The 23,346-nt window shown below is 36.3% G+C and overlaps 1 protein-coding gene across 2 annotated transcripts; it reads left to right on the forward strand.

The window, feature by feature from the left end:
- Positions 1-209: 209 nt before the first annotated feature.
- On the forward strand, positions 210-22,547 carry LOC103030531 (solute carrier family 22 member 13). Of its 2 annotated transcripts, XM_022672830.2 has the most exons (11): positions 210-477; positions 3,234-3,467; positions 4,993-5,093; positions 5,189-5,343; positions 7,278-7,446; positions 7,538-7,640; positions 8,904-9,034; positions 10,682-10,899; positions 16,068-16,176; positions 17,330-17,563; positions 21,844-22,547. In XM_022672830.2, exons 2-11 carry the CDS (start codon positions 3,258-3,260, stop codon positions 21,953-21,955), a joined length of 1,542 nt encoding a protein of 513 aa, XP_022528551.1. In that variant the 5' UTR covers positions 210-477; positions 3,234-3,257; the 3' UTR covers positions 21,956-22,547. The 2 variants fall into 2 exon arrangements, with proteins under 2 accessions (XP_022528551.1, XP_007239325.2); XM_007239263.4 differs by lacking the exon at positions 210-477 and having other exon boundaries at positions 3,042-3,467.
- The last annotated feature ends 799 nt before the right edge of the window (positions 22,548-23,346 follow it).

Below are 23,346 nucleotides of genomic sequence, written 5' to 3' on the forward strand. Positions count from 1 at the left end.
TAATCATGATGCCTATAAACAAATGGGACTTCATTATAATTTGAATACAATGCAGTGAAATGCTTAGTACGTAACAGATTTATCATTGTCTTTTATTAACATTACATAACAGCCTGTAAGAGATTTAATGAGGCTATTACTGCTCTGTGGATTAGTACTGCAGTACCTGTTTATGAGAAGGTGTGGCCTTCAAAGATTCGCCTAAGACTGAGAACACACAGCTCAGGAGAGTCTGAGGGAATTACCGTAAGAAGGACTGAAGACTGCTGGCAGCACTGTCATCAACATAATTACTGGTTTAACAGGGGGTTTTGCAGCCCACATCAGCGAGACCGTGAGAAGTAACCATGGAACAACTTTTTCAGAAACTTTTACATCAGTTTGCGTTTCAGTAGCTCCTATGAGATAAGACCAGTCAGACTAGCCTCCACTCTGCATGCGCATCGCTGAGCCTTGAGCATCAACAAAGCACATGTGGTAGGTACTGACCACTGCATACTGCTTTCAGGTACTTCTTTACTACCTGCACGCCTTCAACCAAGCTTAACAGAGAATGTTTAAGAAATGTTTAGCAGCATTTTAAAGAGGTTCCATGAGGGTTAGAGTATGTTGTAGTGATGCTACCAGATAAACCTACGGTGGCCGAGAAAGCCCAACGCAGTGCAAATTGAAAAGCGCTGCAAAAGCACAAAACACATCCATCAAAATAACAACACAGGCGCAGCAAATAGAAAAACGCGCTGCAACTAGAAAAACGCGCTGCAAATAGAAAAACGCGCTGCAAATAGAAAAACGTGCTGCAAATAGAACCACAACACAACGGAAGTGAGTCACAACACGGAATTTTCCCGGGGGACCTTAAAAGATGCTGTACCAGCTAAGCTGCGTCTTCAGTAACTTCTCGGACTTCACTATGTGTACAAAGGACAATAAGTGGCAAACAAGGCGTTTTGTGAAGCAGAACTTTTAATAAACATAACTTACTTTTCAGAAGCTTGTTTGCCACTTATTGTCCTTTGTATACAGCTGGTACAGCATCTTTTAAGGTCCCCCGGGAAAATTCCGTTGTGTTGTGACTTTCAATTTGCACTGCGCTGGGCTTTCTCGGCCACCGTATAAACCAGTTAAAAAATTACATTTAATAATGCTCTAAATCCAGACAACTTAATAGAACTTTCTAACAATGTTTACTGTAATGTTCAGAAAACGTTCTGCAAACCAAATATTGTTTGGGACTAAAATCATGTGTAAAGCTTGCAAAGTGCTCATTCATGAAATCTGTAAGATCCAAAAAGTGACAAAGCAAGAATCCCTAATACAATCTTTTGTCACAACATACAGTTAAGGTGGGAAATAAAACGATATTTTATTGAATTTTAATCAATTTTGTCATCATATCAACTTTTTTGTTAAAATATCAAGGATATCTTCAGTGCTTAAAGAATGCTGACAGCACGTTTCATTACAGAGAGTGTAATCAGTGATGTTGGATGAAGGACATTTTAAATAAAAATCATGGGATAGTATTTGAATGGCCTCTTTAAATTGTCATCTTTTTAAATATCTGTCTCTTTATGGATTCATTCTGACTGTGATCATGTGTATTGAGATAAACATTGTGTATTGTGATTTTTTTTTAATATTAATAATAATATTTAATAATATTTTTACTATATCACCCAGCCCTATTATAAAGCAGTACTGGTCTTTTAGTTTCTCACATTTTAACTTAAAAATAATGAAATGTTTAGGCAAACCATGCATGTTTAGCAAATCTACTATTCAGTTCACTGACATACAAAAGACAGACAAATTCACACCAGAAAGTACACTATAGGTATTATGGCATGATTTTTGTTAATTTGCTAATAGACATAATTAGTATGTTTTGAGCACCTACTTTTAAACTGCTGTAAAGCCACTTAACACTTTTCCCCTCCACACATTTGCCTCAACTGCACCTAGTTCTATGTGTAAACAGCTGTTGACAAAAGCCTCCTAACATTGCCTTGTCCATAAACTTCTCAGACCAAAATTGCACTTCTGGGTGTAAAGCGGAGTGAGGTTTGATACACTTCAGCTGACCTGCCAGCATGCTTCTTCTTGTCCTTTACTAACTGAAACATGTTAATAATGATCAGGGGTTGTTGGAAGTTGGTCACCAAAAAAGGGGGTTTATTTAAAAGGTACTTCTTTTTAATGTCCTATAAACATTTTTTTATTTGGTCAGTCTGACCCCAGGCATATAACCCGATATTGATATATAGCAGTGGAGTGAAACGGGAAAGTTAGTCACTGAGATGAACTGCTGGCAATGTTTTATGCTTGTTATGAAAAATTCTACCATAAAACATTGAAACTACACATTAAACTATGGTATTGTGGTTATTGTAATTTTTAACAAGGAAAATACTTAAATATGTGGGTTTCTTTTCTTGCTTGTGCTGCCATCTTGCCTGTGATTCTACCACCCCTCAGTTTTAACTGTACCGCTAAAAAAAAATCAGTTTGAAGGGTAATGTAGCCCTAACACTACTTAGGACTTAAGTGGTAGGGTCAAAGGGTAATTGGATTGGGACGGTTAATAAAAGTATGGGGGTGGGGTACGTAATACGTAAATATATGTATTATATGTTCAGTGTTTTGTCTGATTCTTTGTTCTGTAAAACTGCTTTGTGACATTAGTTTAAAAAAAGCAATATATAAATACATTTGATTTGATATACCAGAAACCTTAAAATTAGATTTTTTAAAAATCTAGTCACAGCATAATAACTATATATTCTAGTCTTCTGTGTGGTCTTAAAAAGACATGCTCAGACAGCCAGAAATCCCTGAGCTTATTCTAGATGTTTGTTTAAAGGGATCTTGGTGAAATTGTGGTTGTGGAGTTCTTTAACTCAAGCCATATTTCTGCAGTTCCCTCCAGCTCTAGCTTTAAACAAGTTTAACCAGTAGTCTACAGATTAAAACACCTAACACAGCTGAGCTGGAGAGCAGTGTGTGTGTTTACTGAGTGTGAAGAGAAGCCCCCCCACACTTATTCAGGCAGGAGGGCTACTGGAGACCTAACCGGCGAGCTGCAGCTGGACAATGACAACCACAGGGGCCGGCAGGTCAAAACGCTGAGTTTACACCTCTTTCCGCCTCCCCCCTTCACCTCCTTCTCCTCCTTCACCGCAGCTCTCTCTCTCGCTCTCTCTCTCTCTCTCTCTCTCTCTCCCTCTGTTCAGGCTGACGGGTAACGGAGCAGCTCTATGGGTTCACTGCAGAGAGACGTTTACCTCAGGCTCAGTTTACCCATCTTTTTCACCGCTTTCCTCTTTTTCGTCGACGTTTTTATCGAAACCAAGTCCTGCCATGTGGACACGGGTGACCAGCTCCTCAACTTCACCCAAGAAGACAAAGAGAACTACATTTCCCAGCGGTCTTTGGAGCCGCGGAGTAATATCACTCATCACATTAACGTGAGTAGGCTAAATAAACTTGTATTTATTATAATACAGTCAGAGAAGTAACGCTATATTTAGAAATTCTGTATAAAATATACCCATATAATTAAAATCTCGCAAAATGTATACATAATTTATACATCATTTTATATTCAAAATATATTTGATATAAAATACTATCTGCACTAGAGGTGTGTGATATGGCCCTAAAATAATATCACGATATTTCATGGTATTTTCGAGATAAGGATACTCTTGGCGATATGAAAAAACTCTTAATTAAAGTAATAATTTCAAGAATACAATACTGCAACATTAAATTACATTTTATCATTGCATATATGATATGATATAGCACACCCCTAACTGAGATATAAAAAAAAATACAAGAATTTGATCAGATTTTTAAAAAATATATATATCCCCATATATCCAGGAAAAGTAAAATGAATGTTACTGGGCTGATATAATCTGTCTCTATTTAATATATAATGGGAACAGTGTAAACTTTTCTTTTCCTAAAAACAGCAAAATAATAGTGCCCTCATGTGATAATTAGGGGTGGTTGATATGGCACGATTTGTCAGGGTATAATATCATACACAATATTTAAAAATATTGGCGATATTATTGTGTATGATACGATATGGCACATCCCTAATCTGCACAAATTAAAAAATGTTAAAAGTACACCCTTTTTAATTTAATTGTTAATTTATTGGAAAATATTTTTTCAAGAATATCAGTAGACAGATGTTGCAGCTGGACCTGTAGATCCTGCATATTCCTAGGTCCAGGACTCTAAATCTAAAGTCCTTGATGTTTTTACAAATATTTGTGTCTTGCAATCTGGCCTTTAAAGTGATTTAAAGTAATTTAAAGAAATTCCTGGGAAAACTCTTGTTGTGTGAGCAAGCATTATCCTGCTGAAAAATTACAGTTGAGAGTCCTGCCACGCCAATATGCCTATCTCTGATCTGTATGTGTCCCTTGTATCACTACTAGAGGTAGCAATTGACTGTCAAATGCAAATGATCCAGTGTGCCGCTCCACATCATAGGCAGGGCTAAAGCACTAATTACAAGACCTCCATACTCTTAAACCGCTGGTCCTCAGATTCCAAACAGAACCTGGATTCATTGCTAAAATTGATACGGTTCCAGTCTGTTGTAGTCCAGGCCTCACGTTCTTCACAGTACTGCAAACAAAGACAACGGTAACTGGCTGACAAACAGGCTAGATGGCAGGCAATTTGTTAAAAACAACCTTCCAGCTTCTCTTAGTCCATTTACGTGCCCCATCTTAAAGTCTGGCAAAATTACTTAAGATCTAGCAGGCGATGGTCTCTCACCAAGAGGTACACTACCCAAAAGTGGACCCTGAGATGCTTTTTTATAGGGCAGTGGGGGAGCACTTTTATGACAAGAGTTTTGCATCTAACTATTATTTATTTTGTGTGTAAATAAGTGTAAAATAAGAGAAGAAAAGTTTTTTGTTACCTAACTGCTGTGAAATTTGTGTAATGTGTGTGTGTTTGTAGGAATCTGTGTGTATAGTGGAGAGCTCCTTCAGTTATGGACAGGCAACCTACATGACTGGGCTGCTGATTGGCTCTATAATCGGAGGCACTCTGTCTGATAAGTATGTAAATCATATTCTTTACTCCAGAATAAGTGAACTGAATAACCACTGTGTGTACATGTAAGTGTGTTTATGATGAAGTCTCTGATGTGCAGGTATGGTAAGAAGTTCCTGCTGGTGTGCAGCTCTGTTCTTCATTCTGTGGTTGCACTGCTCACCGCGTTCTTCCCATACGCACTGTTCTACCTGAGCGTGCGCTGCATGGCCGGCATCGCCTGCTGTGCTATTCACATCTGCACCTACAGTCTGGGTTAGTGTTCAATCACACACAACCATGTTCATCATTTACAGAACACTGGAGAATAGTTCTCTCCCATGACTAACCGTTTTAACCTTAAATTACACTAGCAGTTAAAGTAATAACTAAGTTTTTACCCATAAAGTAGTAATAATAGAGATTGCCTCTAGAGAATATAAATACAGCTCTGGAAAAAAATAAGAGACAACTTAAAAATAATGAGTTTCTTTGATTTTACCCAATTGAAAACCTCTGGAATATAATCAAGAGAAGGATAGATGATCACAAGCCATCAAACCAAGCTAAACTGCTTGCATTTTTGCACCAGGAGTGGCATAAAGTTATCCAAAAGCAGTGTGTAAGACTGGTGGAGGAGAACTTGCCAAGATGCATGAAAACTGTAATTAAAAACCAGGTTTATTCCACCAAATATTGATTTCTGATCTCTTGAAACTTTATAAATATGAACTTGTTTTCTTTGCATTATTTGACCTCTGAAAGCTCTGCATCTTTTTGGTTATTTTAGAAATTTCTCATTTTCTGCAAATAAATGTGTGATATCCGTGATATCAAAAGTACAAAAAAGACAGACCAAACATACCTTTAGGTTGTCTTTAATTAACCAAGTGCATGAACTCACAACAACATTGTTCTCTGGGCAGCTATCAGCTTCAACCGGCTTTTCTTCTTCTAAGACACTCCAAGTAGCTCTCCTCTAGAGCCCCCTACGGGTTCTCAAATACATTACCATTTACACATTCACATTACTACAAAATGCACTTAATGACAATATTTGTATTTGGAATTTGGGAGAAATGTTGTCTGTAGTTTATAGAATAAAACAACAATGTTTATTTTACTCAAATATATACATATAAATAGCAAAATCAGAGAAACTGATTCAGAAACTGAAGTGGTCTCTTAATTGTTTCTAGATTTACATGTATGTTACATGGATTTTAATTTTGTCTTATCTATAGTTTAAAATTAACTTGTATTAACTCTATCTATAGTTAGTTTTTTACTAATAGCAATTGTAATTTTAGGTAAAATACTCTTTTAATAGAAAAAAATATTTTTTTTCTATTAGATAGAACTTAGTGGCTGTAAACATCATTTTAAAAAGAAGCAAAATTTCAGTTTAATATCAATTGAATTAAAATGTGCTTTAAACACGGATTTATGAAACACGGATTTCCTTTATTATATTTCATCTATATATTCATTAAATTCCATAATTTATGTATATACAGGCACTTGTGACAATTAATGAATAGATTAAAGGGAATAGTCTAAAAATGACAATCCAAAAACCAAAAAACGTGTAACATGTGTTAAATTTACTATTAATAAAACTTTTGTAATTTTAAAGTAAGTTGTATCCTTCTTGTAAAGAAAATGTATATAACACTCTAAGAAGATATCACATTTTTTGTATTGTTGTATTGTTTTTCTATGATTCTAATTTTATATCCTCTAATTTACTATTATACAGCATATTTTTGAAGTTGGATAATCTTAAATTTGAGAAACATGTGTGAAAGTTATAGATTTAACTACACCGCTGTTGATTAACCTTTCTGAGTTAATATTACCTAAATTGAGACACATTAAAAAATAAGACAGTGTATATTTAACATTTCTTAGTCAATTATGTTTAAAAGTACTGTTGGCTTCTGGCATCAGTAATTTGCAAAACGGGCATGTCCCCACCACTAAATCATTAGCAGTGTGTAGTTTCTCTCACCACCTACCTCCCCTTTTTCAGTATTCAGTTTTATTTTATATAATAGTCAACTGCCTGTTTTAATAAGTTGATTAAATTCACATGGGGTTTATTCCATATGGCTGAATTTGTTGTGCATATTCAATAAATGTGCATAAAAGAGCAGAACTATGTAAATAGAGTCTTGGTCTATCACTTATGTGATAATCTACTTTTGCAGGGGTGGAATGGAGTATACCAAAGTACCGTATCTGGCCAACAACTTTACTGTCCTTCATCTTTAGCCTGGGCATGATGGCACTGGCTGCTGTGGCTTATCTCACCACAGGCTGGATGCAGTTCCACCTGGCCCTCGCCATTCCACAGATCCTCTGCCTGCCTCTGTATTTGTTAGTATCTGTATTAAACTTGTGATTTTTTTTATATAAATCTGCTTCCTAATGTACAAATCCGTTTAATTCTGATTTACTTTATGTTCAGCTCAATTCCAGAATCTCCGAGGTGGCTTCTTCTGAATAAGAGGATGCATGTTTTAGAGGACTATCGTAACAGGAGTCCAGAGGTCAGGCAATATCTCGATTTGGTAAGATGACTATGATTTTTTTACGACTGATTAATAAGAAGTATTGTTGATTTTTTTTGTTTACTTAACACACTTTATAATAAGATGTTGACTAGGGCTGTCATATTAATATATTTTAATTTGATTAATTAATCACAAAAAAAATTAACACTAATAAACTGATTTAATTGGTACCTTCTGACCTAGTGCTACAGTTCCAATTACTGTATCGTTATGAAGACAAACAAAATGACTTATAACTGAAGACAAGAGAAACAGACATCGAACATACAGCTCTGGAAAAAAATATGAGAAACCACTTCAGTTTCTGAATCAGTTTCTCTGATTTTGCTATTTATAGATTTATTTTTGAGTAAAATGAACATTATTGTTTTATTCTATAAACTACAGACAACATTTCTCCCAAATTCCAAATTAAAATATTGTCATTTAGAGCATTTATTTGCAGAAAATGAGAAATGGTCGAAATAACAAAAAAGATGCTCTCAGACCTCTTAGACCTCAAATAATGCAAAAAAAACAAGCTCATATTCATAAGTTTTAAGAGTTCAGAAATTATGTTCTCCTCCATCAGTCTTTTACACTGCTTTTAGATAACTTTACGCCTCTCCTAGTGCACAAATTCAAGCAGTTCAGCTTGGTTTGATGGCTTGTGATCATTCATCTTCCTCTTGATTATGTTTCAAAGGTTTTCAGTTTGGCAAAATCAAAGAAACTCATCATCTTTACGTGGTCTCTTATTTCTTTCCAGAGCTGTATACTTTATTATTACAGAGATCTTAGTTCAGCTTTATTTTCAGCTATTGTTTCAGACATGTTTTATTAGGCTGAAATCCTCCTCTGACATTTCTAACTGTCTTCTATAATTTTGTTGTAGTTTTCAGGTGAATAAAAATGCATCAGACTATAAAAAACTGGCCTAGAATTATACGAGATATTCAGTATCTCATAGAATTTACAGCATCTGTTACTGACTGATGTTCATTACAGAGAACTTCTAAGTCATTCTATGCTAGTTATTTATTCATCCATTTGCTCCTCTGCTGAAATTCATTTCAATTGAACAGTTGAAAAATATTGTCTTAGCAAAAAGTGATGAATTAGATTACCTAAGATGAGCATGTTGCCTAAATAATTGGATTACTTTTTTATCGCTAGACAGCACTAGTTTTGCATGTATAAACTCTCTGTAAAGCCAACACTTAAAAGCTCTGTAAATCAACAGTATGTTAAAAGACATTTTGCATTGGGTTTTATTGACAGCTTTTGGATTCTGAAGGGAATGAGAGTCAGAAGGCAAACAAAGAGGAGACAGATTGTAAAAAAGTTTCTGATTTCACCCATTTTAAATCACCCACCATTCTCCTGCGGCTTTTCGTCATGAGTTTCATTGGGTAGGTAACTTCGCTCAGTCTCTGAGCTGCACTTATCAAAAAAGAGTTCTTGCCCCAGCTGTTTTTATTTGATGTGGCTCCATAAAAATATTTCACAAATAACTGACTCAATACTTTATGATTTGTTCTTTCAAAAACAACAAAGCATTATTGCATAAGTTTTTTTATTTTTCAGTGTTTCGTCTTGTTTTTTTTTTTGTCAGTTTCCTGGGGGAAATGAACTTTAGCCTCTGAAGAATGTCTTTCATGTGATGTTTTTGCAAAGCTCAGGTTTCTCAGTAGATAACTTAGCCAGAGTGACATAACTGTTTACTTTGTGATTGAGTCTTCAATTGAATCATCTGGACAGGGGACACAGGTGCTATATGACCTGCACTAAAATTACAACTTTACTAATAAACGATCTGTCTGTGGAGGATTATTGAATGAATGAATTATTGAAAAGGGTGTTTTTTTATTTGATTTGGATGATGCCTTCACCCCATGCCTTCAACTTACATCATGGAACACTGAGAAACTTTTACTGGCCAGATAAATCAATAGGTCTCAGACCCAATTGGTGAACATGATTTTTAGCTTAAATATGAGCCAAGTTCATGGAAGAATCGGCTATAATGGACTTTTTTAAGGAAGGCCAAATACCCAACCCACTTATTGGGACTCTTCCATCCCTAGCAATGCCCCAACACTAGGAGGATAAAGACTATCACAAGATTCTTCCGACACATGTTAAGTCAGCCACCGCCTTTTTTGAAACTATCAGTGATTTAGCATTACTGAGGAGCCACTGCGTTTGAAGGAAAGCGCAGTAACCCAGCTTCAGTACATCAGCTAACAGACGCCTGTGCTGCAGAAGTCACTTTGGGAGTGATGTGGGGAGAGATCTAACCAGCCTAAAAGAGTGGGGCTAATTGTGGTCCAGCAGACTAAGGGACTATCAATATAATTCGAGGATTGATATAATTTTTTTTTTTCTTCAAATTCTTATCCTATTTTTTTCCAATTTACATGGCCAATTACCCAACCCACTCATTAGGACCCTATCACTAGTGATGCCCCAACACCAAAATGGTGAAGACTAGCACATGCCTCCTTCGATGCCTCTTCAGCCTCTTTTCAAACTGCTTCTGGTGCAGCATTACCGAGTAGCATCACAGCGCGCTCGGAGGAAAGCGCAGTGCCTCGGTTCCTATACATGAGCTTACAGACGTCTTGTCTTTGGAGTGATGTGTGAAGAGAGCTCCATCTACCCACACAGAGAGAACAAGGTCAATTGTGCTGCCTCAGAGCTCCAGTGGCCAATGGCAAGCTGCATGAACAGGATTCGAACCAGCAATCTCTGGCTCCCACTTCTTAAAATCTCCTTGAGAGTGATGTGCGGAGAGATCTACTCACCCAAAGAGATCAGGGTCAATTGTGTTCCAGTAGACTAAGGCACTATCATTATAATCCGAGGATTTTGTGGTACAAATCCTAGATCAGGCTACTTGTCATCAGCTGGAGGAGTCTCCACTCCACAGCAGTTACACTCCTAGTATTAGGGCATTACTGGTGAAAGGTGGGAGTTTTAGTGAGTAAGTGGGGTGATTGGCCTTCCAAAACATACAGTATGTGCTCATTTGTATTAAATATTTGTCTCATTCTCAGGATAGCATCTGCCCTCACCTACTATGGGATCTGCTTCAGTGTTGGGAGTTTTGGGGTGGATATCTACTTGGCTCAGTTCTTCTCAGGGTTGTCTGAGTCTCCATCCCTCCTCCTACCCCTACTGTTGGCACGATGGGGACGCAGACCTTTCAGCATGGTCAGTCTTCTGCTCAGTGGCACCGGCTGCTTGCTGTCTCTCCTCGTCTTCAAGTTCTGTGGTAAGGAGCTCAATCGACAGATTTTACCATATTTAACATATTCCATTCCACTTTTTTATTTGCACCAGAGTTTCTAAGGGGCTGCTGTTGTATCCCAGATTGTTCCTACAATATTGGTAAGTATTTGCTATGATTGTTGTTATGTGATTAAGTAATTAAGTAGTGGTTATGGAGTTTCAAGTGGTTGATGTGGTGTTAGCTAAGTGAAAACTCAATTCATAAAGAAACAAATTCCCCCCAAAAATCTGGTGCCACATGGAAAAAGGTGCAATGGTTTAAGGTGTTGAAGCATCTTTGGGTACTATGAAGACTTTATATACAGGGGTTGGACAATGAAACTGAAACACCTGTCATTTTAGTGTGGGAGGTTTCATAGCTAAATTGGAGCGGCCTGGCGGCCAATCTTCATTAATTGCACATTGCATCAGTAAGAGCAGAGTGTGAAGGTTCAATTAGCAGGGGAAGAGCACAGTTTTGCTCAAAATATTGCAATGCACACAACATTATGGGTGACATTATGTTGGTGCACGTCTTGCTGGCACATCTGTGACCAAGACAGCAAGTCTTTGTGATTTATCAAGAGCCACGGTATCCAGGGTAATGTCAGCATACCACCAAGAAGGACCAACCACATCCAACAGGATTAACTGTGGACGCAAGAGGAAGCTGTCTGAAAGGGATGTTCCGGTGCTAACCCGGATTGTCAATCAATCAATCAACCTTTATTTTAAACTCGGAAGTACATTGAGGGTGACCCTCATTTTCAATGTAGCCGAGCATATACAAAAGTGATTGAAAAATCAAAATTAAAAGCAAATATTTAATATTTATGAAACAAGAATAAAACTGAAACTAAAAAATAAAACTATTTAGTAGGGCTGGACCCGAATATTCGGGTATTCGGATATTCGTTCGTTGAGTAGGTATTCGGTTTTTAATTTTGGTATTCGGATATTCGTTTTTTTTCTCCTTTCCAGAGTTCCACCTCACTCTAACCACTTCTGTTTTCGCGGGTCCCGTTAGAATATCTTGCGCGCGGGACAGAACTGAACTGTTATTGGCTGGAGCGGGAGTTTAATCCAGACGATGCGGGAGCAAATTAATAAATAGTTAAGAAAACTGTAATAATTGTAAAAAAAAACAAAACCTAAAGAAAACTCTCAACGCGCAGGATGGACCGACACACACACGCACACACCGATGGTGTTTGGACTGGGGTAAGGAACGGGACCGCACTTTTCAGCGCTGCTGTTTTAATAAATATATAAGTAAATTTGAAGCATTAAATGTAGTTTATTTAATTTATATTAGGAACGTGGGGCGGGAGCGGCAGAAATGTGTATGTGGCGGGCGGGCGCGGGATTAAAAGAAGCAATTTTTTTGCGGAGCGGTAACGAGACAGAAACGCGGGAGCGTGGAAGAGTGGGTTTAAAAATCAGTCTCGCGCAGACCTCTATTATACATGATAAAAAAAAAATGCAGGCTCTTCGAAACTGATTTATATAATAAAACGTAAGGGGTAATGTGGCAACAGTAGGGGCTAAATCGGTTACAAAAGCCTGGCCTACAAAAATGATGTCTGAACGAATTTCCTCTTATCTAATATAATTTAAAATGGTTTAAAAATATAAAATAATTTCTAAGCAAACGAAATATTTAATATTGAGCTTATAGCCCAAGTGCAAAAATACAAAATCAGTAATACGGCTATGCCCTGCACAATACTTAAACCGAAATAGACCAAGTACAATAACGTCATTAACAATGACTTTCCTCTACTCTAATATAATTTAACATGGTTTAAAATATAAAATAATTTCTAAACAAACGAAATATTTAATATTGAGCTTATAGCCCAAGTGCAAAAATACAAAATCAGTAATATGCCCTGCACAATCCTTTAACCGAAATAGACCAGTTTACAATGACTGTCCTCTAATATAATTAACAATGTTTAAGAATATAAAATACTTCCTGAACAAACGTTTTTTTTGTTTGTTTTTTTAAGCAAATAGCCTAAGTGTGAAAACACAAACAGCAATTTACTGGGCTGGCTTGCGCAGCGGAGAAACCGTGCAGCAGCCTCCTAGCCTGCTTACGCAGCGGATAAGCCGCGTGTGGGGCAGCAGAAATTCCGGGATGAAAACACAAAGAAATCTGGGCTAAAAACACAGAAAAAATATGGGGTGAAAACACAAAAATATGGGGGATAAAAACACCAAAAATCCGCGGTGAATATGTCTCGTCGGTCAGAGCAAATTGAACATTTTTCAGTGGATTAAAGGGGCCGTGATTTGCTTTTTTTTATTTATTTTTTTTACCTCTTTTTTAAAACGAATATTCGAATATTCGCTTCGAATCAGTGCCGAATATCCGGAGCTCAAAAAACGCTATTCGGGCCAGCCCTACTGTTTAGTAATAAGAATAAAAAAAAAATAAAAAAAAAATTAAAATATATAATAACAGTATTACTGATAAAACATAATAAAATATATATATATATATATATATATATATATATATATATATAAAAATAAAATAATTATAAGAAAGTAAATACAAAAACAAAAATAAATAAAAATAAATAAATATATAAATAAAACATGAAGTAAAATAAATAATTAAGATTGAGTAAAACAGGTACAGGCTGTCTGAAGGTGGTTAGATATTAAAAGTTTAAAATGATTGAGTGACACCAGTGATAATTACTAGTCTGATAATTACTGTTATTAAAATTGATCAATGAAGTGATGTATTCTGGCATGTGACCGGAGAGTGTTTTATAAATTAAAATTAACCAGTGCATTTCCCTTCGTGCAGCTAATGGAGGCCAACCAACTTTTCTGTACAGATCACAGTGATGAGTTCTATAAGGGTCGCCAGTGATGAACCTTAGAGCAGAGTGATATACTGGATCCAATAATTTGAGGGAACTGGCGGATGCATATTTATAAATGACATCACCATAGTCTAGAACAGATAAAAGGGTTGCCTCAACAATTGTTTTCCTAGCGTGCATGGGGAAACAAGCTTTATTTCTATATAAATAACCCAGCTTCTGTCTACATTTACTGACTAGTTTATTAATGTGAGGTTTAAAAGTGAGTTTCTCATCCAGCCATATGCCGAGATATTTATATTCTGTAACTCTTTCAATGGTGGATCCTGCCAGGGTAGTAAAATTTACACAATTAACATCACTATTAAGATATCTGGAAAACAGCATTAACTTAGTTTTCTTAGCATTTAAAACTAGTTTGTGATTATTTAGCGCAATCTGTAGAGCATTAAAAGAGTTCTGTAGTTTTATTACTGCAGCATGTATAGAATCAGCTGAGCAATATAAGATTGTGTCATCTGCATAAAGGTGTATTTTGCAATCTAAGGAAGAAACAGAGGCAGCAATATCATTAATGTATATATTAAATAAAACTGGACCCAGAATGGAACCTTGGGGGACGCCCTTAGAAATAGCTAGGAAATCTGATTTATAATTATTGAATGCTGTGCATTGTTGTCTGTCTGTGAGGTAGTTTTGGGGACCATTTTTGGGACCAAGAGCTTTTGCATCAAAGCCAATCTTTTTTAAATTTCTTAAAAGAAGAGTGTGATCAACTGTATCAAAAGCTTTCGTTAAATCAATAAAAACAGCTGCACAGTGTTTCTTCTGAATACAGTCTGAATACAGATCATTTAAAACCAGTGTTACAGCCGAGATAGTGCTGTGTCCTTCTCTAAAACCAGACTGATAATTGGATAAAATAGAATTTTCATTAAGAAATGATTTCAGTTTGCTGTTCACTAGAGATTCCAAACTTTTTGCTAGACATGATAATTTTGAAATTGGCCTATAATTGTTCAACTCTGTTGCCTCACCACCTTTATGCAGAGGAATCACATGAGCTGTTTTCCAGACCCAGGGAATTCTGCAAGATAAAACTGAGAGATTAAAAATATATAAAATATAGTCTAAAATAACTGGAGCTGCAAGACGCAGGAAAAAGTGGTCCAGTCCATCTTCTCCAGTAGCTTTTCGTGGATTAATTTTCAGCAGGACATTAGCAACTATGTATGGAGAGAAGGGCTGGAGTGAGAAGAGACCATGGCCTTTAAAAACAATAGGGTTGAGATCAGTTTGATTTAATAATGGATTTGTATTAGTGTTATCAAATATGTGACCAGCTGCAGCAAAGTGAGAGTTAAAAACCTGACAGAGTTCCTTCTGATCTGAGATCAGCTGATCATCCACTAAAGCCCTGGTAGGAAAGGGATTGGAATTCTTTTTAAGGGAATTTACATTTTTCCAGAAGTTCTGGGGGTTTGTGGAGTTGGAGATTAAGCTAAGGTAGTATTCTGATTTGGCTTTTCTAACAGCAGAAGTACATTTATTTCTCAATTGTCTAAAGATTAGCCAATGGTCTTTCTCCCCTGTGCGTCTTGCAATTGAACAAGCTCTATTTCTGGACTTAAACAATGAGGAAACATCGCCAGTAATCCAGGGACTTGACCTGTCTTTAATTCTTGACTTTTTGTAAAGTCAAACATAAAACCCGGCTGCCCAAATCACGGCAGAATTTAATGTGCACCTCAACTCTCCTGTTTCCACCAGAACTGTCCGTCAGGACAATAAATTATTGTGGTCTAAAACCAGGTGTTTCAGTTTCATTGTCCAAGCTCTGTAAGTGTATCTTTTTTACAACATATATATGATCATGTATATCATGGTAAGATTTCTCTGGTGAGAATGTGGAATTACAAAGAGCATGTGGAATAGTGCTTTTAATATAGGCTAATGTAAATACATTTCTGTGGGAAGTTTATTTTTGTTAATTTATGAAATTTTAGCAAAATGTAGAGAGCAAATTACATGCAACAAACAAACCAGACCATGCAGATTTTTTTTTATTAATATATTAAAACTTGCAGTGATGGTCATACCAAAATAATGATACCTTTATTTAGAATATGTTGTCCCCTCCCCACTCAGGAATACTACTGCCTTCAATTTTAAAAAAGACAATATATTAGGGACTGCTTCTTTAAATGGCAGAATCAATTGAGCCATGTTATAAAAGATTCAGCAGAACCTTCTCTAAGGTAGCCTGCTTTCAGTCAAAAAAAAAATCATGAATGCTTTTGACTAATCCTTATGTCCTCTATTTCCTTAGAAATACCTGCTCTAGTGATGGCGCTGGCTCTGACGGGAAAGCTGTGTGTGCAGGCTACAACTTGTGTTTCTCTTCTTTATGGCATTGAGCTCTTCCCTACTGTCATAAGGTACGTCCTCAGTTTCCCCTGATAGGAAATGCTCTGTAAATCTCTAGAATGAATACAATTTATGGTGGGTTTATTTTCTTTTTACAAAAGATTAATAAAATGACAGTTACTTACATAGTTAGCATTAAGCTGGCTGCAAACAATTATTGTTATTATTATTATTATTATTATTATTATTTTAATGAGGGTGTGCTCGAGGGTGAACTGCATTGACACTGCATTAAATTTTCAGCACTGTTCAATATCTTTGTGCATCATGCTAAATCTGTGTCATTATGGGGTTTAGTTAAAGCCAGAATGAAAACACAAAAGGCTTAGTAGACGACATGAGATTGACAGTTAAAGACAGTCTAAGCTTAGTTTTGGTATTCAAATGTTAGTATTCAAATAGCTAGGAAAGTTATGGGAGTAAAGTTCTCATAACATTGTGATGCAAACCATTATTATTACACACATTTTCAGAATGTTCCTGGAACATTGTCCATGTAATGTTACAGAATAACCTCCCTGAAACCTTTTTAAAAAACAAACTTCTTCTTATCCTGGGAAAATGAGTCATTTAGGATCTTAATTACTGTTTTTCACATTGATATCGGGATATCAAACAGTGTCATCAATCATTGGATATGTTTTGCAATACTGTATTCTCCAAAAAAAGCAGTGTAGATACTTGTTTAAATATATTAAATAATATCTTTAATAATATCTTAAATAATTTACATAGTAGTCTCAGTAGGTTGAGACTGGAGCCTTTTAGATCAATTTGTGTAAAAAAAAAAAATAACACGGTAAAGTTTCCAGATTCATAACAGTTTAAATGTTGTATTCTGTCTTCAGATTCTGATTTGAGCACCATCACTTTCTATTTTATTGCAATTTATCGCAATATATTGAATTATAACCCTTGTTACATGATATGTATTGCCACCTTCTTTCCAATACTCAGACCTACTAAATATGTGCCAGGAAACTGATGGCCTTAATTGTAATGACATTAATACTCATACAGACAGGTGCATGTTACAATACATATGGTTAAAAAATGAAATAAAACAATAAGCCATAAAACAATAAGTAATGTTGCATCACATTTTAGGTGGAACTACATTGTATTGGAATTATCATTTTAACTTTCATTTAAAACCTCTTACAGGCAGAAATGTGTTGGACTGGTCAGCCTGTGTTACCGGGTGGGCTGCATTGTGAATGCAGTGGTGGCCCCTAAAGGTGGGGTCTCTCTTGGAGCCATGATCTGTTACAGCAGTGGGCCAATCCTGGGCGCTGGACTGTGCTTACTGCTTCCAGAGACCAGCGGCATCCCTTTACCAGACACCGTCCAGGACTGTGAGAAACAACCCACACTGCAACTCGGGTCCTTCTGTCCTCCGTGAGACTTTATTTTAATTCAGTACTTGCAGTTAATCTTTTAGCTGACAGTGATTTTATAGATTCATTTGAACCTCTATATTCAGATTGATGTCATGTTTAGAGCTATATTTACAATACCTACTGAATTGTAGTATTGGTGGTGCTAGTATCTATAAAAGTGGTCGTCCTGTTAAAGTAGAAATCTGGTGTGAAATGGGCTTAGGCTGTAGCGAAACATAAGTACAAAGTCGAAAACAAACAAAGTTGAATAGCAGAGATGTTCACAAGTCTTTGGGCACGAGTTTTACAGTGTCAGCAAATAAATAGCATGCGTTTTCCTACAGGACAAACCATTCAAGCGCGCAAATGAGCGCTCAGCATCTGATAAAAAAAAAATCACACAGTGTCTGTCTGGCTTAAAATAGTTAGGTACGGCTATTAAATAAAAAAAAATCAACATTCATTAAAAAGATCAGTGAGTAGTTCTGTATGCTAAATGACAAAGAAGCTAGCAACAAGCTAGAAGCTAATAAGCTAATAACATTTAATAAAAACAGAAAAATAGATATAAAATAGGAAAATAATCAACTAAACTAAGCTCAAAATGCTAAAAGAAATATAATCTAACCAATTCTAGAAGACAGAATCAAAATAGAGAACACACAGGTAGCAAAATAATAAAGTAATATTACAAATACTGTCTGAGCGGCGAAACCAAACAAAGAAATAAAAAGACAAAGAAATGAACAAAAACAACAATTTAACAGTCATTAAAGTTGTACTAATCTCGAAGCAGTAGCTTAACGGACAGAATATAAAGCATTCCCAGCGCAATGAGACGCAACTGCTATAGAACAGAAGGAGCAGCGGCAGCGTGACGGTTCTAGTGAAATAATTAAAATGTGAATAAACAACAGAGCGCAGTGTACCACATAAAATCGGTCCAAGGAAGCTAGCCCTCACAGTTTTCTCAGTATTCATACACCAAAAATAGAACACAATGATTGTTCACGAGTCTCAAAACACGAGTCAGAGTCGAGTCGGAAGTCTTTTGGGCACGAGTCCGTGTCATGTTTGAAGTATTTGCATCGGCAACTTAAGTGCGTCTCGAGTTCAAGTCTCAAACTCTCAAAATAGCCCACCTCTGTTTGCCCCCAGCAGTCCAAAATAGAGCGATTTTAGCTGATGAAAATTCAACTTCTTCTGCTCCAGTGTTTTGGTGCTGTACCACCTTCTGCTGAGGTACAACCTGCATAAGGCTTTTTCTAAGACTGTGGCTCTGTCAAACATTATCATAACCTCTCCATCAATGGCTAAACCTGGGAGATGTTTCTCAGCCTTACATATTATAGTAATGCTACATGATTTGATCAGAATAAGGTGACAATGTGAAGTTAGCCAGCTGCTTAGTCTGTTAATTTGCCCATTGAACAGGTCACCTTGGACAACAGTTGTCCCCTTAAGAGATTTGAAAAGCCACCAATTATGACTTGATTAGACCAGGTCATAAATAATTGTAATTATTTTGATTTCTGTATTATTCTCAAAGGGTTCTCTGAATTTTTAAAGCATGCACTGTAGGTGTTTACTGAACATTCTCAGTAGGACAGGAACAGTACAGTGATTTGTGTTATTAGTTTAGTTAGCTTGTGTTTATTAATAAAATGTGGTGTGATCATTATGGAAGTAACAAATATATAATCAATACAGAAATCCACCCGCTTTTACTTCAAACTGTAGATTTTACACAAACCTCCTCCTTTGGTTCTGGGCCTGAAGAGGTGAAAGAGAGTCAATAATGTGGCCACTAGGCTGGTGACATATTTAAAAAAATAAATAAATAAATAAATAAAAATAATAATAATAATAATGTAAAATTGCACAGCATGCTCACTGTAATATTTTTTTTATTTTAACTTTGTCCAGAAAGTATTTGCCCTGCTGTATTTTAGAGTGATTACACATTTTACATACTACTGTTTATTAAAAATGAAGAACATCCACAGTTTATTTGTTGAGTCCCTAGCCTGGCACAGAGTTTGCAGTCGAGCAATCTTCTCTTTTTGTGCAGCAGAGTGTTAGATGAGCTGCTCTATATTGAGCAATGTGTGCCTCCAGATCATTTTTAGCTCTGCTGTAATTTTAGTCACTCCTTCAAATAAGTCTTGGAACTGTCTATTAAAAAGGTTACTGAGTTATCTGTATGTCCCAGGCAGGCATGCAGTAGATGGTATCAGCTGAATACAACAATCTAGGATCTATTCCAAAACCAATCCTAAACAGTCTGTCTAATAATAGAGTGTTATTTAGACAAACAGCACTCTAGCCAAACAGCAAATAGCTGTTTAAAACCATAAGATATGTTAAATAAACTATGCAATATCTTGTTGTCCTTAAGCTACCTTATTTCTCGCACTATAAGGCGCACCAGTTTATAAGGCGCACCATCAATGAACATTTATTTTCTGGTCTATTTATATACATAAGGTACACTGGATTATAAGGCGCATTATCCAACACTAGTAAGGAACAGGGGTATCACCACCCCTAGACAACTAGAAAACTGTAATTCCTAAAAAATAATAATAATAATTCTTTACCTGTTTATATGGGTGAATAAGTGCTTCCGTTTATTTACAATAAGTGTAGCGTTGTTGGGCAAAATCTTTAAATCTTAGCTAAGGGTTATTGGCTAAAGCAGGGGTGTCCAAACTTTTTTTGCTGGGGGCCAGAAGGAGAAATATATGTGCAGTCACGGGCCTGTAATCAAACAAATAATGAAATATAAAACTTATATTATAATAATACATGTTCTTGATAACTATCATTTACACATCATTTTACTTGAGTTACTATCTTTATCTATCTTTGACAGTGTTGTGTAAACTAAGATTTTTTTAAATTGATGTTTTGTTTCATAATGTCTCTAAATATTATATTCCTTCATTAGGGTGACTGATTCCTGACATATTAAACATACACACTTCATGATTGTAGTCATTTATATATTCATTTTCCCAATGTGCTTGAAATCTTCTGAATTCGCTGTCAAAGTTGTCACGTTTTTCTAAAAGCTCAGGAACATTAATGTAGGAATAATGAAGTTAGGAAAGGAGATGAGGAGCGTTTTAGATTGGGTTTATGTTATAGCGACACCTGGCGTTCAAACTTTTCACCTCACATTATAAAAACCTGCTTAATAGCGGGACAACTTTCATTTTATTTCTAAAATACCTTGTGGGCCACTCAAAAAAAGGACCGCGCCAAAAATGGCCCGCAGGCTGTAGTTTGGACACCTCTGGGCTAGAGGTTTGTCCGACGCAGCTTGTTTTAGTACAGTAAACATGCAGGCTTCTTAAGCAAGAGAGGGAGTGTGTTATCACGAATAACACACAACCTTGAGTGTTCTATTGCTTTTATACAACAGTTTTGTAGACTTTAGGCAGACTAACACCATGAACGTTAGCTTGAAATCAAAAGTGGGAATAAGTAAAATTAGGACAGTGAAATCACGCTAATATTCTCCTCTCCTGTGCAGTGGAGTCGTCTTCAGGTGAACGCTACGCATTTTTAGAGCATTTCTGTCTGTTTTGCTGCGTGGTGTTGCTTGGCGTGCCGGCGGGACTGTGGTTAGGTTAGCGTAGCTTGCTTTAGCTCAGCATAAACTTAGCTTAGCCTAGCCTGGCTGGTTAAGTTACCGTTCTGGCTGTCAGACGGCATTAGTCGAGCGATTTTCTTTCCCTTTTTCCACAAAAGATGAGCCAGCGCCGTGGGGGAGCGTGCCGTGGTTGAGCGCTAGCCTGTGCTAAGCTAATGCTGCTGCTGGTGCCGGTGGAGGTGATGATTCAAAACTGTACTGTGTATAGACGCCGTTACTCGGCAACGCGTCGGCAGAGTGATACAAGTTTGGTGTGAGAAGGCCGTGATGTTATCACAAATGTCAGCACGGCTAGAACACTTCAACCAATGAGGTTGAAACTAGTTGTTGTATAAAGTCCGATATACTCACCTCTGAACAGTAAAAGAGCTAGCGCTTAGTGTGGTTAATGGGTAATGCTAATACTGCTCCAGTAGAGCTTTTAAAGCATAAATAATCAAACCCGCTATTACAAAAGGATATTTACAACCATGTTATTTTAGCCCAGAATGAAACTTTTACTTTTAAACTAATGCTGTTTGTGTATATCATGAGTCATATATTAGTCTCTATTTAAAAACTACAGTTATAATATTATTTGAGAGTCACTAATATTGTCATTTGTTGAACCATTAATGTGTTTTTTCTTCTTCTTTTGACAGCTGGTCATCAAAGCCCAAGCCGAACCAGGAACCTGCTTTCACTGAGGCAAAGGACCCAGAGAGCCAACTAGAATCAAATCCCATTTTACCAGTCAAATTTCCTGAATGTTGAGGATTTCACTGTAAGAAAGTGCATCTACTGCATTGTTCCCTCCAGAAACAAGGTGGGGTGGTCTGGAAAGTATAAAGTAAATCTAAAAGTCCTAAAAACGTGCAACCCAGAGCAGAAGTGTGTAGAATTGAGATTTGTTGTCTCTGTTATCTGACAGGGACAAATGCTCTTTACATGATGCTTTAAACAAGGTTAAGTACTTCATTGCTTTACGGACAGTAGGAATGTGTCCAGGAGACACAGGATGTCCTGGAAGAACCTCTCCCCCAGTCAGAACTGTCTGTGAACCCAGATGCATGCGCCGCATGCCGGAGGCTGATGCTGGAATGATTACAAAGGACTTTTTCTTCAAATTCATAACAAAAATGCCAGGAGAACATATTATATATTAACCTTCTGAAACAGAATGTCTTACATTAATACACATACACTGTGGTCGTAGTCAATTTTATACTTTTTTTTTAGCTTTTTAATTTGAGCGTGTAGGCTTGACACTTGTTTAATATTCACTTTTTTAACTTTTGGGTTTTATAAATTTCTTGATAAAATTGATTCGTTTTCTTAAATAATAAAAACCTGTTGTAATCATGAACCTTGAAATTAATTTGTTGATTATTATGTGCTAATTAACATCATTTTATAATGTTGGTCTAGATTACAGGTTGCTGCCCTGGATATGTTCTGCATATATCTTTCAAATTTCACATTGCTGACACAGATGTGCAACATGAACATAATGGCAGGCATGGGCTATAGAGGTACACTGTGGTCTATTGTATTAATGTTGCAGAGGTCTCAAAAACATATATATAAAACATGATGCACTTAGTTTTAAAAAGACAAGAAGAAAAAAAAAAAACTGAAATAAAAAAATTGAGTATGAGGGATGTTTTAAATAAAAAGCTAATTATAAAGTACCAGCTCACTTAGATTGAAAGTTAATGTTATGTTTTTTTAACAAATTTCCAAAATTAGTCATTTTTCTTTGTTATATTTCACCACAGACACACCGTCATATGAGACAGACTGTGCACTACACTTAAATGTCAGATCATATAAGGTTATTTAGTTGGATCTTTTACAGTTTATTTATTACTAAAGCAAATCTTGTTTGATCATGTTCGATATTTGTTGCTTAATTGGATTGTTTTATAACATAAAATCATACCTATTTTTTTTTTTTACTTCTGCATACAGAATCATTTGTAGAAGTGGAGTTCAAATTACACTATGATTTTTACACCACAGGAAATATTAGAACATACTCTTGCTGAGTGTAACATATTAGAGAAAAGTTAAAACATGAAAACACAAAGCCTTTGCACCGTGTCCCACTTGCTACAAGATGTGATAAGTGGACACTGTCTGCCCTCTTGTGGGAAAGTAACAAA

This window comes from Astyanax mexicanus, chromosome 14 (assembly GCF_023375975.1).
Source record: "Astyanax mexicanus isolate ESR-SI-001 chromosome 14, AstMex3_surface, whole genome shotgun sequence".
NCBI lineage: Eukaryota > Metazoa > Chordata > Actinopteri > Characiformes > Acestrorhamphidae > Astyanax > Astyanax mexicanus.